We start from the raw sequence: 19,479 nt of genomic DNA, 5'->3' as shown, positions 1-19,479 counted from the left end.
TTCAACTGGCGAAGCCACTGCGTGAGACTGACAAATTCTATCAGAGTCCAATCCAGCTCCCTGCTAATGCGCCTGGGAAAGCAGTGGATGAGGGCACAAGTGCCACTCACATGGGAGACCCGGATGGAGTTTCTGGCTCCTGGATTTGGCCTGGCTCAGCCCCAGTCATTGCAACCTTTTGGGGGTTAACCCAGTAGGTAGAAGATCTCTGTCTTTGTCTCTTCCTATCACTCTGCCCTTCAAATCAATCTTTAAAATAAATAGGACAAAACGAGAGGGGTGCATATTTGGGGGGGTACATATTTGGAACAACAGTGAGGCTGCAGGCTGGGATGGCTGCACCCCCTAGGGGAGTGCCTGGATTCGTGCCCCCCACACTCCCAGCCAGCCTCCCGCTAATGTGCACCCTGGGAGGCAGCAGGTGGTAGCTGGATTCCTGTCACCCACATCGGAGCCCTGTGTTTAGTCTCTGGCTCCCAGCTTTCGCACTGGGGCAGATATTTAGGGAGTCAACCGCAGGTAGGGGTGCTGTCTATTTCCTAAAAAACAGTAGGACCCCAAAAGGAGGTGGATGAGCATGTGGCCACCTGTGGGGGAGAGGTATCAGTGACAGCACAGCAGGAGCCTCCCAGAGGAAGGAGGAGGGAGACCTGTAGTGACACTCAGGATAGGGGCTCTGGCCTGCTCACAGCCCAAGCAGGGGGACAGAGCAGCTGATCCTGGGGCCGCGGCTACACTCTCCAACCCTGCCCGTGAACACTTGCTTCTTCCAACCTCCGCTTGATGGTCTCGGCTACGCTGGTGCAGAGCCCGGTCCAATCTGGTGTCTGGAGGGCTGCTGGCACTGCATGAGTCCCAGGGGCACCAAAGCAGGCCCAGGTTGGGTGGGAGTTGGACTGCGGTATATTTCCTGCATGTTTAAGACCCTGGGGCGGGGGGGGGGGGGTCTCAGGAGACCACCTGGAGCCTCTGTCCATCTTCTTGAGGGCTCAGGCTGGCCTCCAGGCCTGGGCAGTGGCTCCAGGATGGGCACCGGCCCCCTCCACCCTCTACAGAGCCGCTAAATTTAGCCAGGCAGGGCAGGCCACGGTGGGGCTGAGTGCTTGGCAGCAGGGCCTCGTCTCCCTACAAGGCCTGAGCCAGTGCCCGAGCCGGCCACCGGGCCTTTGGGCTTATAAGGCAGGCCTGCCGGTTCTCAAGTGCCGGAGCCTTCCCGTGGGCGCCCAGCCAAACCCTCAGACTTTGGGGAGCCTCCTGCTATGTGGCCTTGGGGCAGGTGCTCAGCACCCAGAGCCCTGGTTTCCTTATCTGAAAAGTGGGGATTCGAGCATGTACCCCACAGGGTATGTGACCCCCTCCCCAGTGTGTGGAACTCTGACCTCAGCCGTGGGCAGCCCTGCCCCCTACGATGTCTCAGACAAGCACAGGCATCTGAAGCTGAGGGTGCTGGGGTGAAGGTCAAGGGTGGGAGCACCCAGGCCTCCGATCCGAAGATGCATCTCAGAGCCAGCAGAGGAAGACTTGCTCCCAGCCGCTGCTTACCTCGCCCATGCACAGTTCCTAGCAAGGCAGAAATGGGGTGTCGGAGCAGCATTTTGGACGTGATGCCACCTCCCGATGAGATGGCCTCCGTGCCAGTCTGCCTTCTGAATGCCGGGGCGGTGCCCAGGCTGTGACAAGCTCACACGTGCACTCCCGGCAAGCCTGTCTGTCTGCCCTCAGCAGGGGAGGGGGTCGTGGTGGTGCCGTGAGGGGCGGTCACAGCAGAATGCCTCCCTCCCTGTTCCCGCCTCAGCACCCTTCCCTGCATGTGTCAGGGAGACCGGGCGGGGGGACCAAGGGACCCGGGGATGACCCAGCCCCTGGCCCCTTTACAGGCAGCTCATGTTCTGGGACCTTCCATTCCCACAGCTGGGAGAACTGGCCCTTTAGTCCGGGGTCACCATCAGGTCAAGGGCCCCTGCGGCCATGGCTCCAGCTCCCAGAGTGCCTGGATTTTTCCTTGGAAAAGCCCAGCACACGGCTCTGGCCGGCCATTTAAGAAGGAGGGGCAGGACAGTTGAGCCAAGAGATGGCCGCAGGATTAGCAGGGTGGGGGTGGGGGACTCTGGGGGTGAGGCGGTTCCCTGGGGCGGTGGGAGGGCCAGGCCTGGGGCACTGGGAGGGCTGTGGGCCTGCCCTCTGCCAGCTGCCCCTACAGGAAGCAGCTCACCCAGACGCTGGGATTCCCACCCGGGGCCTGGCTCCCCGCCCGGAGCCGTTTCCCAGAGAATGGGCTGCCTGCCACGGAGAAGAGCCCTTTCCAGCCCTGTGGGTGGGGGAGCAGGGGGGCAGGAGGGGGGCACCGGGGAACCTCCTGCTTCAGGTCTGCACCTCCAGCACCGCCCCAGCTGAGCTTGGGCAACTCGCTTCTCTCTGGGCTTCCATTTCCCCATCTGGGGCTGCAGAGGCCTCCAGCGCTGGTGCACGTTCAGGGCCTGGGTTAAGGCTGAAGAGGGACTGGACCCCAAACTCAATAGGGGCCCCAAGTTCTGCTGTCAAGCCCGTCCCCCCACCTTGACCTTGGCCTGTGAGCGCACAGGCTTGGAGAGGCACTGGGAGCCACCCATGGCCCCCAGCCAGCAAAGCACAGCCAGGGAGGGCTGATGTCTTGCCCCCCTTCTCCCCACGGCAATGCTTGATAGGCGTGGTTCTTGCCCTGTCCGGGCACCTGTCCCCCTCCTCCTTGGTGGCAGGAAGGTGTAGCTGGGCAGGGACCGATGGAGAGAGCGGCCAGCCCAGTGCAGAGGCGGATCAGGCTCAGCGCAGCCTCGAACCCAGGGATGCCTGCAGGCCCAGGGGCGGGGTCCTGGCTGCAGCTCGGCTCAGGAGGTGTCAGGCAGCAGGACTTGAAGCAGCTCAGCTGCTCCTGCACGCTCGCTGCAAGCCCCCAGGGACCATAGTGCTCACCTGGGAGGAGGGGGCAGCTGATGGGGGTCCCCAGCTGTGGGGGAGCTGTAGCCTTAGGCCATCCCACCTTCGCAGGGGCCCTGGCTGGAGCCCCCACTCCTTCTTGCCGGGTTCGTGGGCAGGGGTGGGGGAGTGCCTGATGGCTTTATCTCTGCCTCTGTGACCAGTGGTCAGTGGTTTCCTGCCAACAGCTCCTGTTTCCGGAGGCCCAGCAGGGCCCAGGCGGAGCCAGGAGGGGCAGTGGGGCTGGGCCTGGGTGGCCCCACCGGCCCCGCCCCCGTCTATCTTTGGGAATTTATTTGTCCACGGCCACGGCTTGTCCGCAGTCCACTGCTTGCTGGGGACCGAGAGCCGCTCTGACCACCCGAGGATTCTCCCTCCCAATCCAAACGCCGCCCACTGACCTCTGACTCCTGACCTCTGGCCCCAGAGCCCTGGCCCCACCGGTCCTGCCCCGCGCTTCCTAGGGGTCTGGGGAGCCCCCAGAAGCCGTAGGCGTGGCCGGGAGCGAGCCCGCCTGGCCCACCATGGCACGGCGGCTCCAGGACGAGCTGGCCGCCTTCTTCTTCGAGTACGACACCCCCCGCATGGTGCTCGTGCGCAACAAAAAGGTGGGCGTCGTCTTCCGCCTCATCCAGCTCCTGGTCCTGGCCTACGTCGTGGGGTGAGTCCGGTGCCCCTGGCTTGCACCAGGCCTGTCCCTGGAGGTCAGGCTGTGGGGCGTCCCCACACTGCCGGGGCCCCCGTTTCTCCCCACTCACTGGAGGGCCTCCCCACCTGCCCAGCCACCATGCTATCTGGGAGGCAGGCAAAGCCTGGTAAGATGTCCGAGATGGGGACACTGAGGCAGAGGGAGGCCCTGGCCGGGTCACACCACGCACAAGCGGCCAAGCGCTGGGCTGGGTTCTGAGGAACCATCAGTGTTGGCGATTCCACAGCCCGAGTCCTTCTACCTCTGTGTGCCCACCAAGCCTGCCTCCCCCTGAGAGACAGAGGCCGCACCCCACTTTACCCAAATTAGGGACATCCTGGGATAGCTGAGCAAAGCTGATTCTGCACAGCTTCCTGATCAGGCAGGGGCTGGAGGTCAGCTCGGGTCCCAGGATGGCGACTGTTTTCTGGGCATCTCTGGACCTGTCCTCCTGTACCAGGAGCACAGGGCCAGAGCATGGTGGGGCTCCCTCTGCTGGCTGGCCAGCCTGGGCTCTACGCCAAGGCCAAGTTCCGGTCTCACTGTCCTGGGATGGCTTGCACGCCTGGCGAGGCTTACACGGGCATATGGGTGTCCCAGCCGGGCTCTGGGTCCATGCACCTGCCCTCCTGTGTCTGATGTGTGCCCACCGGGTGTGCTGCTGGGTGTCCCTGGGGCTGGGTACCCTCAGGTGCCTGTCTTTGTGTGTGTGCACCTGGCTGTGTCCACACCTGTGCTGGGGCTGAGGTGGCTTGGTGCCCAATGCACGTCCCCTGTGTGTGTCCACTCATAGCAAGTGTGCAGAGGACTCTTGCCAGGGGGATGGGAGGGTGCTGACAGCACCCAGCAGCCTAGCCTGCCTTTGCTGTGTGATTCTAGGACTCTCTGTTCCTCATTTTGGCCACAGTTACGAATCTGCATTGCTGAATGGAGCCCGGAGCCAGCTGACCGGGGTCCTAGACAGTGGCCTTGTGACCCTGGTCCCCCCAGAACTTCTGGTGTCCAAAGACGCTTGTCTCTACCCGACCTCAGAGCCTCTCGGGTGCGGCTGGAGCCAGGCCCTCAGATGTCTCTCTTTCTCTTTTTTTTTTTTGACAGGCAGAGTGGACAGTGAGAGAAAGACAGAGAGAAAGGTCTTCCTTTTCCATTGGTTCACCCCCCAATGGCTGCTGTGGCCGGTGCGCTGTGGCTGGTGCGCTGTGGCCGGCACACCACACTGATCTGAAGCCAGGAGCCAGGTGCTTCTCCTGGTCTCCCATGCAGGTGCAGGGCCCAAAGACTTGGGCCATCCTCCACTGCACTCCCGGGCCACAGCAGAGAGCTGGACTGGAAGAGGAGCAACCAGGACAGAATCTGGCGCCTCGACCGGATCTAGAACCTGGTGTGCTGGTGCCGCAGGCGAAGGATTAGCCTACTGAGCCGTGGCACCAGCCATCGAATGTCTCTTGTTAGGGAAACAGACCCAGAGGCACTATGGGTCACACAGCAAGTCAGCGGCAATCCAAGGTTAGAGTGAGGCCCCCGACTCCCGGGCTGCTACTCTGGCTTCTCCCTTACCAATATCTCAAGGGTTTGGGGGCCCCCTAATGGACATTGATGGGGAATGGGTGCCAGGCCCAGGATGGGCCTAAAAGCCTCATTCCTGACGCTCCGGGGAAGAGAGAGGCCATCCGCTGGGGCCCAGCCTGCTTAAGAGGATGGAGGTTGCTGTCCTCACTCTGGCCCCTATTTCTACCTTCAGAGCAGTGACCCTGAGCAGGGCTGGGGCCCTCTCGAGTGCTGGTCACAGCTGTCAGAGAGGAAGGGACAACCCACCCTCCCGGTGGCAGTACCCGCCCCACGCTGCCCTCCTGCCGTCACCTCCGGGGCCTCTCTGCCTGCCTCCCTCTGCGAGCCAGTGGGGGACCGAGGCACAGTGACTTGGCTGGATCGTGTGGCTGGGGGGAGGCTCAGCAGGCGTTGAACCCGATTTGCATGGCTCCAAAGTCAGCCTTGACATCCTGGGAAGGAATCATCAAAAAGCAGCAGCTAGAAGGGGGCAGGGTCTACGCTCCCCACGCCCAAGCCAGGCTTCCTCCTGCCGTCTCTGTCGCCCTCGTCTGGCCACTGCCCAGGACTGCATGGTCTCTTCCACTGCGCTCCCAGCTGCAGACCAAATCTCCCACCCAGCCTGGATCTGATCCCGGCATCTCTGGCCTCAGTTTCCCAACTGTGACACGGGGCAGCCCCAAGACTTGCACTCTCCCAGCTCGGAAGACAGTAGCACACTTGGCGCTGCCTCACGTGGGGGAGGGCGGTCCTCCAGGAGCTCACAGGCCTGTGCTGGGGTCCTGCTGCAGCGTGTTCCTGCCTGGGTGGGGGGAGGGTTTGGCTGCAGCACATAGGAGGACCCTCAGAGGTTTTGTGAATGCTCCTGGGGGTGGGGGAGGCCTGGGAAGGCTTCCACAAGCAGTGGCAGTGGCCAGGTGCAAAGGCCTGGGAGTCAGGGGCTGGGCAGGAGTGCTCGGCACTTCCTCTCCTCGTCCCTTCTGGCCCTCTTTCCGCGTTGGTCCTGGCAGGCAGAGCTCCCGTCTACCGGGTAACCTCTCCAAATGACCACAGTGGCCAGGGCTGGGCCAGCCCAAAGCCAGGACCTGGGACTTCAGAGCAGGTCTTCCCTATGGGCGGCAGGGATGCGACCAATTAGGCCAGCGCCTGCTTCCTCCCGGAGCGCACATTGGAAGAAACCAGACTCAGAAGTGGAGCCGAGAATCAAACCCAGACACTCTGAGTTTCCCATGCGGGATGTGGGCCTCTCCGCTGCCCCCTGCCGCCTGCCCCTGCTCCATAGAAGCATGAGTTCTGAGCTCTCCAAGCGGCTCCTGGGAGAAGGTTAGCTAGAAATCACTGCTCAGAGAAAGGCATCCAGGGATGGCGACAAAGACAGTGTGGGCAGGCGGACGGGGACGAGCTGAGGAGGAATAAGCCAGCCAACCTTCGGTTCCCAAAACAGAAGCCCAGCCAAACTGGATTAAAATAAAGGCTGAGGCTTCCATTGGTTCGTGCAACTGAAAACCCATGTGGGCCCCTGCCTGGCTGGAGCCTGCTTGACAGGTGCACGGGGGAAGGAGCTCGACAGTGAGCTGAGCAGTTCAGGGTGGTCCGATCTGGGTTCCCAGACAAAGCTCTCCAGGGTCTGTCTGCTCTCAGCTGCGCGGTGCTCTGTGGGGGCTCCATTCTCAGGCAGGCTCTGTCTCGCTAGTGGCAAAACAGCCACCATCAGCTCCCAGCAGATACACCCCTAGCTCAGCCACCCCCTGAGGCTCAGCTGCAGCCCCTACCTCCGGAACTCCAGCCAAAGTCCCAGGTCCGACTCTGATTGGCTGGGCTGGGGTCGTGTGCCCCCTTCCAGAACCAATCCTTGTGGCCAAGGAGACAGCATGCTCTGATTGGAGGAGTCTGACTGTGTGCCCACCCCAATCCAGGCCAGCCTATGGGGAAGCTGCATGTGAGCAAAGGCCTGGGCCAGGTGCAGAACGCCGGAGTCACTAGGACTTGGCTGGAGGCTGCATGGAAGGCACCAAGGGAGAGGATGTGGAGGGGGAGCAGGGCCTCTGGCTGAGGAACCTACAGGCAGTAGGGAGCCATGGAAGGCTGTCCAGCAGGGGAGGAACCGGGGAAGGCAGAGGTGGGGGCGGGGCCTGGAGGGGCAGGGGCTGCAAAGAGGCAGCAGTGCGGGGAAGAGAGGGTGGGGATGAGGCAGTGAGCTTGGGGGCGGCGGTCTACCTCGCCGCCCCTCACTGCCGTTCGGCATGGCCAGTGTTTCTAACTTCACAGGACGAGTGGGAGACTGGAACTGATGGATGGCTTTTAGAGGTTGGTGACTTACTCCAAAACTTTAAAAACACGGGGGAGAGTGGTTGGCACAGCAGTTAGGACGCACTCGGGATGCCTGCGTTCCCTGTCGGAGCGCCTGCTTCGAGTCTCGCTCCACTTTCCATCTGGCTTCCTGCTGCTTCTCCCTGTGGGAGGCAGCAGATGATGGCACAGACACTGGGGTCCCGGCCACCCACGTGGGAGATCTGGATTGGATCCTGGCTTTGGCCTTGATCCAACTCTGGCTGCTGTAAGACTTTGGAGAGTGAAGCAGTGGATGGAAGCTCTCTCTGCCTCTCAAATAAAAAATAAATAAATACAAACATTAAAATTTTATAAAAATTGAAAACCACAAATTACAGGCCAGAGCAGTCTGCCAGCTGCATGTTTATTAGCCTGTGAGTGCCGAGCCCGGGCCCTGGCTCTGAGCTCTGTCCCTCCTGGGTCTGGAGCCTAGGCTGGCCCCTCCCTGTGGCCGCTGCTGCCCCTGTGTCCCATGGTTACACTGGGTGTCCCGCCAGCCTCCAGCCCTCTGAGCCCCAGCACCTGCCCCAGCTCCTCCCTGCCTCAGCCCCTCCCAGCCAGCTCCTCTGGGTCCCTAGCTGAAAGCCAAGAGCAGACAGGAAGGTCAGAGCATGTGGGGCCGGTGGGCAGGGCCGCTGTGGGGATGGTGCCTAGGGCCCAGCCAGGATGCAGGAGCAGGTTCTGTGGGGCTGGCAGGGCTTCCAGTGGGTTGCGCTGAACTTGAGTTGTGTGGTGCTTAGTGCCAGCTAAGAGTAGCATTCACCCTTTAAGAAGGCACTAATTTCTTGGTATCGAAATAAACTTACCTTTTAATTCTACTTTCCACAAACTTTTTAAAGTACCCTTGTATGTACCCAAAGGTGGCTTACTGGGTCAAATTGGAATTCTGCATTTAACTTTAAATTTTTATTTATTTTAGAGGGAGGGAGGGAGGGAGGGAGGGAGAGAGAGAGAGAGAGAGAGAGAGAGAATTTTCCATCTGTTTGTTCACTCCCCAAATGCCTGCAACAGCCAGGACTGGGCCAGGCCCAAACTGGGAGCTGGGAAACCAATCCAGGTCTCCCACAAGGGTGATTGGGACTCAATGACTGGGAGCCATCGCCTGCTGCCTCCCAGGGTGCGCATTAGCAGGAAGCTGGAGTCAGGACCCGGATCCGGGGCTCAAGTAGGCATCCCATGCAGGGGCCTCACTGCCGTGCCTGTGGCCCACCCCCATTTCTCACCCCGCGAGGAGCTGCAGGACTGTTCCCAGGGCGGTCCCTTGAGTTGGAGGTGCCTGTGCCATGCCTGAGGGTGGGGGTAGGGGAGACACGGCAGTCACCAAGCAGTTGGTGACGTGGGCATTTATATAAGTTCCCTGAGTGTAGGATTTTTGTTTGGTTTGTTCATTTCTGTATTTTTAGCATCTAGAACAGTGCTTGGCACACAATAGGGGCTTGGTACGTAAATATTTGTTGAATGACTAAATGACTGTGTGGGACTGAATCTTGGAGAGGGTGCAGATCTGGAGGTAGAAATCTGGAGGCCTCTGTATATCTGTGACAGCTCCCGTGGGCTCCCATGGGGCTGAGCCCAGGAGCCAGGCGAAGAGGGCAGATCAGAAAGGGAACCAGAGGGGGTGGAGTGGAGTCGGTGAAAGTGAGAGTTGTTAGTTATTGTGCACCTGCTGTGTGCCTTGTGCTGGGTGAGCTTCTTTGAAGAGAGCTCACGGGAACTTCCTCTCGTGCCTTGGTCTCCAATGGCACAGCCGGGAGCTAAGCACATGGTGGGACCTTGCTCTGTGTGTGCTACATGAGCAGCCGCACCAGAAAACCAGGGTTCAGAGAGGAAGCCACCTGGCTGGTAAGTGGCAGGGCCGGCACGTGTCACCCTCCGGGAGAGGCCCTTGGAGAAGGAAGAGGACAGGCGGGGACGATGATTTCTGAAAGGCCCAGTGACTATGACATCAGAGCTGCTGGTGATCTTCCCGGGATGGTGACAGGTCAGGTCAAGGCCTGGCTTTGGAGGGGTAGGCATTCCGTTACCACCAGAACTGAGGTCATGAATACTACACTGGGCTTTTCGCCTTGGCTCCTCAGACCAGCAGTGCTGGGAAACGCAGGTCGGTCCCAGCACACAGCCCCGATGGCCTCACCGTCCTCTGTGCTCCCAGCCCCTTCTCAGTGGAGAGGGTGTGGAGCCCTAGGCAGGTGCCGCAGCCAGGGCTGCCCCGTGCTGGCCTCTCACTCTGGGGAGGGCCTCTCCCCCGGGCTGTGGCTCCTTCATCTACATTATGGTGAGTCGGTACTGGGTGAAGCCAGAAATGCACCTGGGATGTTGGGGCTGGGAGTGCCGACAGGGAGGGCAGTGGGGCTCCGAGTGTGAAGCAGCTGCACCACTGCCCCCCCCCCCACCGCCGCCGCCAACACTCCTGCAAGCTTGGATGCAGAGCCAGAGGCCTTCCTGGAGGAAGCAACTGGGGGGGCTCTAGGTGGACGACACCCCATGCTCCCTGTCTGGGCTGCAGGCAGTGGCCAGCTGTCGGCTCAGACCTTCCTCCAGCCTCACCTGTTGCTATGTAGGACCTGCAGGGGGCAGCAGTGACCGTGCTTGGGGAGCGAGAGGAGGGCTCGGCTCCAGGCCTGCCAGGGAGTGGTGCTTGGAAGGGGAGGATGGACTGTGGGGAGAGAGTAGAGGTGGCTTGTGCTGCCTTGCTGGGGGCTGGAGCAGGGAGACAGCCCTTGGGGAGCCAGCTGGGACTCTGGTATAAGAGACCTGGAGAATTCAGTTCTGGGCATGAGCTCTGGGTGCCTGTGTTCTGCTCCGATAGGTGTGGCAGGAGGTGGAGGAAGCATAGGGCCTCCCAACTGCACATTCACAGCTTCCCTCGAAACATACAGCAACACGCACGCACACACACACACACACACGCAGGTGCATTTCCACCAACTCTGCATGAAGACGAGCCACCGCTCTGCAGAGACGTCCTGTCCAGGTCTCTCTCAGTTGTGGGCGGCAGAAGCCAAACCCAGACTGGAAATGGGGCTGACGCTGTGCTGCATGGCTTGGGCGGCCACTTGCAGCGCCAGCTTCCTATATCTCAGCACTGGTTCTACTCCGGGCTGCTCCACTTCCCGTCTGGCTCCCAGTTCATGCGCCTGGGAAAGCAGTAGAAGATGGCTCAGGTACTTGGGCTCCTGCCACCCATGTGGGGACCCAGATGGAGAACCCCAAGGACTTCAGCCTGGCCCAGACCTGGCTGCTGTGAGCATTCAGGGAGTAAACCAGCAGATGGAAGGTATCACCCCCACTTCCCTCCACCTTACCCTGTATTTCTTTCTCTTTTTAAAAATTTTATTTATTTATTTATTTGAAAGTCAGAGTTACACAGAGAGAGGAGAGGCAGAGAGAAAGAAAGAGAATCTTCCATCCACTGGTCCACTCCCCATTGGCTGCAATGGCTGGAGCTGCACTGATCTGAAGCCAGGAGCCAGGAGCTAGGGTCTCCCACGCAGGTGCAGGGACCCAAGGACTTGGGCCATCTTCTACTGCTTTCCCAGGCCACAGCAGAGAGCTAGATCGAAAGTAGAGCAGCCGGGTCTTGAACCAGCGCCCACATGGGATGTCGGCACTGTAGGTGGCGGCTTTACCCTCTACACCACAGCACCAGCCCCATCTTTTTTTTTTTTTTTTTTAAGATTTATTTTATTTATTTGAAAGACAGAGTTACAGAGAGAGGTAGAGGGAGAGAGGTCATCCATCCACTGGTTCACTCCCCAAATGGCTGCAATAGCTGAGCTAAGCTGATCCAAAGCCAGGAGCCAGAAGCTTCTTTTAGTCTCCCACGCGGGTGCAGGGGCCCAAGGACTTGAGCCATCTTCTACTGCCTTCTCAATCCATATCAGAGAGCTGGACCAGAAGTGGAGCAGCCAGGTCTTGAACCAGCGCCCATATGGGATGCTGGTGCTGTATGCCGGGGCTTTAACTCACTGTGCCACTGCACCGGGCTCTGCCCTGCCTTTCAAACAAACAAACAAACAAACAAATCTTTTTTTTTTTTTTAAAGGGAGTTTATGAATTGCTTCTGGGCCTTTTGGCTAAGATCAAGTGCAGTAAAAGGGAGTTTATGGGCTAAGTAATTGAGAAATCCAGAGGCAGGCTGCGACATGGTGCAGGCCAGGCTGCGACACGGTGCAGGCCAGGCTGGATCCGGGTGCTGAAGCATCGTCGGGCACTGCTCTTCTCCCTCTCCCCACCCGGCTTTCCTCTAGGTCGGATTAATTCTCAGGCCTGTTTTTTGGTCTGATAGCCACTCTGCTTAGCTGCCCAAGAGAGAAGAGTTCTTTCCCAGGAATTCCAGAAACAATTCTGACCTCATTGTTGCAACTCCCTGGGCTGTGTGCCGCTCGTTAGATCCATCACTGGTAGCAGGTGGCTGGGACATTGCTAGGTAAGGCTTGGTCATGTGTCCACCCCTGGGGCCAGCAGAGAGCTCAGCCCCGCTGAAGCTCCCACACTGAACGTGGAGGACTCAGAAGAGCGGGGGTTCTCAGTGCTGGGAAGGCAAGGCTGCACTTTCCCAAGGACTCGGAGAGGCCTCCAGCCTGGGCCATCCTCACCAGGGCTCCACTGGGAAGCCGGAGCCTGCAAGCCCTATGGAGGGCTGGTTCTCCCCTCGGTCAGACAACAATGCCTCATAGCATGACCGCACTCACACTGACTACATTTCACACCCCAGTGCTGTTAGTCCATCTTACAGACGAGGAAGCTGAGGCCCAGAGGCGGTGGATAGGTCACCCCAAACTCCACAGCCAGTGAATAGCGGAGCTGGGATTCAACCCTGGGCTTCTGGACACCCAAGGCCAGACTGCCCATCATGGTGCTTGGCAGGAAGGAAGGGCCACTTGGTCAGGGGGAAGTATTGGGGGTCCCCCCGCAAAGCCAGCTCTTGGGAAGGAGAGAGACATCAGGAGGCCTCTTCCCTGGGAATCCAGGTGTTCACACCTCCAGCCCAAGGTTTAGGAGCTTCACCTGCAGAGGCTCCGAGTTGCATCTGGGGAGGACAAGAGGAGGCAGGTGACAGGTGCAGCTAATGTCAGTAAGGGCACGTGCACCTAGCTCTGGCCCCCATGCCGCCACCCCCGCAGGTGGGTGTTTGTCTACGAGAAAGGCTACCAGACCTCGAGCGGCCTCATCAGCAGCGTGTCTGTGAAGCTCAAGGGCCTGGCCGTGACCCAGCTCGGGGACGTCGGAGCCCAGGTCTGGGACGTGGCCGACTACGTCTTCCCGGCCCAGGTGAGCTGACTCAGGACTATGCCTTCCACCCACGGTGCCTGGCTCCGAGCTGCGGGAGGCTCTGTCCCCTCTCCCTGAGGGATCAGTTCAGCTGCTCTCTCTCTCTGAGTCTCAGTTTCCCTAGCTGTGAATGAGAGGCAGGAGCAGCCTGGTCCTATCAGTCCACTTGGACGTGCTGGAGTGTGGGGGCTGCCAGGTGTCCTGCAGGCCCCAGGGCCCTACGAGGACAGGATCTGGGGTTTTTGGGGCTGCCCTCTCAGCTTGCAGCCCTGCCCACCCTCCCCCCTGCACCTCTCTTGCAGGGGGACAGCTCCTTCGTGGTCATGACCAATTTCATCGTCACGCTCCGGCAGACTCAGCGGCACTGTGCAGAAGTAAAGAAGACTGGGGTGGGGGGGCGGTGATATGGAAGAGGAGGTCCCCTTGGGCACTGGAGCACATGCCAAGGTGGAACTTCCAGCTTAGATTAACCGTCTGCCACCATCAGGGCTGGGCCTCCCCCCAGCGCCTCCCAGGCCCTGCCCACTGACACTGGCGTGGGCACCCGTGCGTGACCCCATGGGCTCCTCGGCATACTGGGAGGGGGAGGGAGGCTATGAGTAAGGGGTTGCCCCAAAGAGTCCAAGACCCTTCCCCTCGCCCACCCTAGAACCCTGGGGGTGGGAGGGGCTCTTCTCAGGCCCCCACCCAAGGGCTGGGGCCAGCAACTCTCCCCTCCCCCAGCACCCAGAAGGGGGTACGTGCAGGGATGACAGCGGCTGCACCCCTGGCAAGGCAGAGAGGAAGGCCCAAGGTAAGTTCGGCTCCTCCCGGCAGCTCCACTGCTCCTCCTGGTTCCAGGCCAGCGTCCTCCATGCCCACCGGGCCTGTCCCTGCCTCGCTCCTCGCCCCGCCTGCTGGGCTCTCTCCCCTCCTGCCCACCGTGATGGGCTGCCCATCCCAGACCCAGCCACGTATCATCCTCAGGGCCTCCACTGCACTCCCAGCTTGGGGTGGGCACCCAGGGCTCCTCCCTCCTCCAGGCATCCGCTCAGGCAAGTGTGTGGCCTTCAACGACAGCGTGCGGACGTGTGAGATCTTCGGCTGGTGCCCCGTGGAGGTAGACGACCATGTCCCCAGGTAACTGACACCTTTCTCTCCTGGGAGCCAAGAACAGGGTCCCTGGCCGGGACACAGGGGCGCTGGGATCAGGAATGGGTCTGTCTCTCTTATTCTGACCCCGCCCTTCCACCCCCACCCCTTACCCCCCTGTCCATGTGGCCCAGGCCAAAGGTTTCCCCTGGGCCCTGGTCAAGAGGCCCTTGGGTCCACCACAGCAGCATACCACCCCGCGCTGTGCCGAGCTCAGTGCACACAGACTACGGAGCTCCTAGAGAGGGGTGGTGAGTGACTGTGGTCTCCTCCAGCCCTGCCCTTCTCCGAGAGGCTGAGAACTTCACTCTCTTCATCAAGAACAGCATCAGCTTTCCACGCTTCAAGGTCAACAGGTGCGTGGGAAAGGCAGACAGGAAGCAGGCGGCGCCCCGAGCTGTCCAGCTGCTCTCAGGGTCTGTCTCCGTCCCTTCCTGCTGATTCTGCTCTGCAGGAGAAAGCCTGGGCTGCCAGGGTGCAGCCTGGAGCCTGTGAGGGTCCCCCCGAGCCTCTGGAGGAGTGGGCACCTCCTGGCTCACTCATGGCTGCCCATCACCCACGCCTTCTCCCACACTCTGTAGGCGCAACCTGGTGGAGGAGGTGAATGCCAGCTACATGAAGACCTGCCTGTACCACAAGACTGCGCACCCTCTGTGCCCTGTCTTCCAGCTCGGTTACGTGGTACAAGAGTCAGGCCAGAACTTCAGCAGCCTGGCTGAGAAGGTATGGGAATGTCGCCGGGCGGACGGGGTGGGCTGTGCTCAGGAGCATACTTCAAGTTGTCAGGCCCTCTGGTGTGGGCTGAGGATACGTAGGGGTCTGCACCCCGAGGGCCAGGCCTGTGTCCCCAGCGAGGGCTGGTGTCGATCTGGCGCCTTGGAGGGTCCCAGCAGGAATGGACATGATTTTGTCGTGTAGGTCATGACCTTGTCACTCAATGTCCATCACTGAAAGAATATTAGATAAAAGCAGTGTGAGGAGCCATAGCCTGTGTTCCGGAGGAGTCCTGTGCCCTGAGTCTCCCATCACCTGGGGTTCCAGGAGGAGCCGTGCCTATGAGGAACACAGGCCTGTGCCGACTGGGTGTACTTTGGTCCCACCCCTGGCCAGCACGTGGACCTCAGACCAAGCCTCTTCCATATCTGAGCTCTCGCACCTGTCAAGTGGGGACAATCACAGAGCCAGCCCCATGGAGCAGTCTCAGTCGCCGTGGCTTCTCACCCGTGACTCTCCAGGACCACAGGCATGTGATGGCCCAACATGTCTGTCCCCCATGTGCCCTGCTCTGTCCCAGGGATGGAATTGAGTCCTTCTTCTGTGCTGTCACCAGAAGCCGCTTGTGACACCTCTGTCGACAGCAGAGGCCAGCACTCCTTTTCTTTCAAGGGCCAGAGAGGACTTGTGCTCAGCTTTGCAGGCTGGCCTGGGCCTCTGCGCCAGCGCCCCATGTCAGCCAGAGGGGCAGGGCAGAAGCAGCACAGTCAGTTAGCAGTGGGTGGAGCCAGCTTTGGTCGGAAGAGCGTGGTGTAGTCTAGAAGTGGCCAGGAGACTGAGATGTGGAGTGGGATGGGGTGGCAGCAAGGCCAAAAGATACAACAGGGGTTCTCACCCCAAAGCAGCTTTCCACCAAACAAAACACATTTTCCCTTCCAGACCATTGCCTGTACCAGCTATGAGAAGGGTTTTTTTTTAAAAATATTGCTTATTAGGCCAGGCCGCGGCTCACTAGGCTAATCCCTCTGCTTGCGGCACCAGTACTCCCAGGTTCTAGTCCTGGTTGGGGGGCGCCAGATTCTGTCCTGGTTGCTCTCTTCCAGTCCAGCTCTCTGCTGTGGCCTGGGAGGGCAGTGGAGGATGATGGCCCAAGTGCTTGGGCCCTGCACCCGCATGGGAGACCAGGAGGAAGCACCTGGCTCCTGGCTTCAGATCGGCATAATGCTCCGGCTGTAGCAGCCACTTGGAGGGTGAACAACGAAAGGAAGACTTCTCTTTGTCTCTCTCTCGCTCTCTCACTGTCTAACTCTGCTGTCAAAAAAAAAAATTTATTTATTTGAAAAGCAGAATGAGAGAGAGAGAGAGAGAGAGAGAGAGAGATGGCTGCAATAGCCAGGGCTGGGTCAGGTCAGAAGCAGAAGGCTGGAACTCCATCCAGGTCTCCCACATGAGTGGCAGCTTCCACTGCCCTCCCAAGCTCGTTAGCAGGAAACTGGATCAGAATAGGGCAGCCACTACGATATGGGAGGCTGGCATCCCAGGCAGCGGCTTAACCTGCTGCACCACCATGCCAGCCCCTGAAATCCCAGATCTTAAACGCCTGTGTCCCTGGCAGGGTGGAGCAGTCGGCATCACCATCGACTGGAACTGTGACCTGGACTGGCATGTGCGGCACTGCAAACCTATCTACGCCTTCCATGGGTTGTATGCGGAGAAAAATCTGTCCCCTGGCTTCAACTTCAGGTAGCTGAAGGAGCTGCCAGCCCCTCCCACACATCATCTTTTCTTGGAGTCCGCAGGGTCTTCAACTTGCAGAAACCCTTGGGGCTGGGCAAGTGTGCCCAGAAGGGAGCAGAGGATCCTGGGTAGCTCTAGTTCTACCAGGATAGCCAGACAGAAAGCCAGCAGGGAGCAAGCATCCCCTCCCCCTGGGTCTCAGTCCCTCTGAGGCCCACCTGGCCAGGACTGGCTGGAGAAACTGCTGATGTCCGGAGCTGGGTGAGAGCAGGGTCTGGCCTTCTTGGAAGGGGCCTGGGACCTTGCCTGGGGGTGGGGCTGTGCTCAGACCTCTCCAGGCCCCTGCATCCTGGTGCTAAGAACTTCAGAGCTGAGACAAGGTTCTCCACAACCTCCTCCTGCAATCCCCCACCCCCCCAAGGTTTGCCAGGCACTTCGTGGAGAACGGGACCAACTACCGTCACCTCTTCAAGGTGTTCGGGATTCGCTTTGACATCCTGGTGAATGGCAAGGTGAGTGACCAGAGTGGGGGGAGGCAGCTGAGACACATCCGCGCCTGCACAGTCCTAAGAACAAATGGGGGCATGGGTGGCATTGAGGCCTGGGCTTGGCAGACAGTGCCCATACCTCCCCCAAGCTGTCCCTAGATGAAGGACAACCCCCATGGACCACGCTGAGCCAGAGCTCTGGGCAGCAGACGGTGGGGACCCATTCTCAGCCCCTTTGTCTCAGGCCTGGCCTTGCCCAGCTGGGCTCCTTCTGACTGTTAACCCTTCTGTCCCCTGGCCCTGCCACCAGGCCGGGAAGTTTGACATCATCCCCACCATGACCACCATTGGCTCTGGGATTGGCATCTTCGGGGTGGTAAGTGTGGGGGTCACCAGGTTACTGTGCTGGGGTTGCGCCCTTCCTATTTCACATTGGGGTAGCAGCAACAGGTCCCTTGCCCCACAACTTGACCATTACTGTCCACGAGTGAGCCAGCAGCTGCCCCGCCCCCACCTGACCACAGTGCCTCTGAGGAAACTGAGGCCCAGAGCCGGGGCTGAACAGAGGAGGGAAGGGGCTGGCCCGGTGCCCTCATCCCCATTCCAGGAAGCCAAGCTCTGGATGGGGGCAGGACCCGGCAGGGACCTAGCAGGACACAGGGAGTTCTGGGCCTGACCCCAGAACCCCACGCTGTGCCCGCACCCTTCCCTGCTCCCAGGCCACGGTCCTCTGTGACCTGCTGCTGCTCCACATCCTGCCCAAGAGGCACTACTACAAGCAGAAGAAGTTCAAGTACGCAGAGGACATGGGCCCAGGGGCGGTAAGAGAGCTCCACGCTGTGGCCTCCCAAGGCCTCGGGTCCGTGTGTCGGGGTGGGGGCTGGGGCAGCTGCTTCTCCGGGATGGATGCTCACCCCCTCCATGCACACACAGGGTGAGCGGGACCCCGCGGCCACCAGCTCCACCCTGGTCTTGCAGGAGAACATGAAGACGTCCTGACCCTCCAGAGAGATGCAGCGCGAGGCTTCAGGCTGGAGCCCTGGTGGGTCCCAGGGAGCCTCCTGCCTTCTCAGCCCACAGGGGCACTGGTTTCCCAGCAGCTCAGGGTAGACCCTAGGAGTCACCTGTGCGGTGTAGGGTGCTGTCTCCAACTCCACACCCCCAAAGGGAGCTCTGTGCCATTTTAGCCACTCCTAGGCCAAGACGGCTGGGGCTGGGCAGGGCCCCTTCTCACTCACCCGTACCCCAAGCTTTGTGTTCCCCTCTTGGGGCCTTCATTGCCCACCCCAATGCCTCAGTTTCTCTGGATCTGTGACCTCACATGGAAGCCGCTAGCCACAGATGACTTGTTTAAATTAGAATAGAATAAAAGAATTCACTTGCTCAATCAGACTGGACGCGGTAGACACACGTGGCTAGCGGCCACCAGACCGGACCACGCAGACAGCTCCGGTGGACAGCTCTGCTGGAGCCCGTTCCTTATTGTCCTTCGAGTCCCCATGGAAGCTTATCAACAACACCTCCTGATCTGGAAGCTCCAGGGCCAGCCACGTGAACTGCCTGCTAACAGACTCCCCGGGCCGTTCGGGGCTGAAGCGCTCTCCCAGGACTTTCTGCCTCCCAGCTCCTGGGCGGGTGTCACAATCAGCCCCGGGCAGGTGAGGGCTTTCAGCAGGGTCCCGTACCCCCGCAGCACATGTGCTCATGTGCCACACGGGGGTCTCATGCACACTCTCCCACGTGCACATGGCTCTCACTCGGTGGATCTGCACAGCATCGGTCCTGCCAGCAACAAGCACCTCCCAGCACAGACTCATGGACGCTGCTATGGCAGCTCCGTGGGGAATGCGTTCTCCCAGTGTGCCGGGCCAGGACGGCTCATGGAGCCACGAATCCTTCCTCGGCCACCTCGGGTCCGGGTGGGAGCCTCCACTGAACTCTGGGCTCCCTGCCTGTGGCTCAGCCCCAGCTCCCAAGGCCTGCCTGGCTCCGTTAGAACACAAGGGCTGCGGACAGCGAGGGGCGGAGGACAATAAAGGGACAAACTTCTGCAGTCTGTGCTTTCTTTCCAGACTTGCCAGTGTGCCCGCCTGTGAAAGGAAGGGCTGGGCTGAGCAGTCTCTGGGGCCCCACTCAGCAGGTCGTGGTGAGCTGACCCAAGGGCCTCGAGCTAGCAGAGTTGGAGCTGGGCGTCAGCTCACGTCTGTCCACCGGCCGCTGTCTTGGCACCGCCTTGAACACTGGAGCCCTTCCCAGGCCTCCATAAGCCCCTCCCTTGGCCGTGAGAGGCCTGGCGCTGGAACAAATCGAAAATCCGGAGGGAGGGAGGGAGGTGTCTCGTGAAATAGGGGTGAGGAAGGGCCTGGCTGTCTCTGGAGGGGATACTGGAGAATCCTTAAGAGGGTAGGAGGGCTTGCCTGGAGACGGTGTGGCGGGATCTGCCAGGGGCCCTGTGATCGGCTTGACCTCCAGGTCTGGATCTATGGCCAGGCAGGGTCTCCAGGCCCCCATCACTGTCCACTGTCTGGACCGGTGCTGTCCACGAGGATGCCCTGCGGTGATGGAGAGGTTCTGTGCTGCCCCCCTGAGGGGTTGTACCCACTCGCTGCAGTGGCC

At 60.3% G+C, this 19,479-nt stretch overlaps 1 protein-coding gene across 1 annotated transcript; it reads left to right on the top strand.

Annotated features, from left to right (window-relative positions):
* Nucleotides 1-3,476: 3,476 nt before the first annotated feature.
* On the top strand, nucleotides 3,477-17,885 carry P2RX1 (purinergic receptor P2X 1). Its single transcript, XM_062216848.1, has 12 exons — nucleotides 3,477-3,613; nucleotides 12,646-12,793; nucleotides 13,096-13,167; nucleotides 13,517-13,586; nucleotides 13,816-13,912; nucleotides 14,200-14,280; nucleotides 14,506-14,647; nucleotides 16,254-16,381; nucleotides 16,797-16,887; nucleotides 17,174-17,239; nucleotides 17,583-17,684; nucleotides 17,797-17,885. Exons 1-12 carry the CDS (start codon nucleotides 3,477-3,479, stop codon nucleotides 17,860-17,862), a joined length of 1,200 nt encoding a protein of 399 aa, XP_062072832.1. The 3' UTR covers nucleotides 17,863-17,885.
* Nucleotides 17,886-19,479: the final 1,594 nt, after the last annotated feature.

This window comes from Lepus europaeus, chromosome 18 (genome assembly GCF_033115175.1).
Source record: "Lepus europaeus isolate LE1 chromosome 18, mLepTim1.pri, whole genome shotgun sequence".
NCBI lineage: Eukaryota > Metazoa > Chordata > Mammalia > Lagomorpha > Leporidae > Lepus > Lepus europaeus.
The sequence above is the reverse complement of the archived record's forward strand: the minus strand, read 5'-3'. Positions and strand labels throughout refer to the sequence as shown.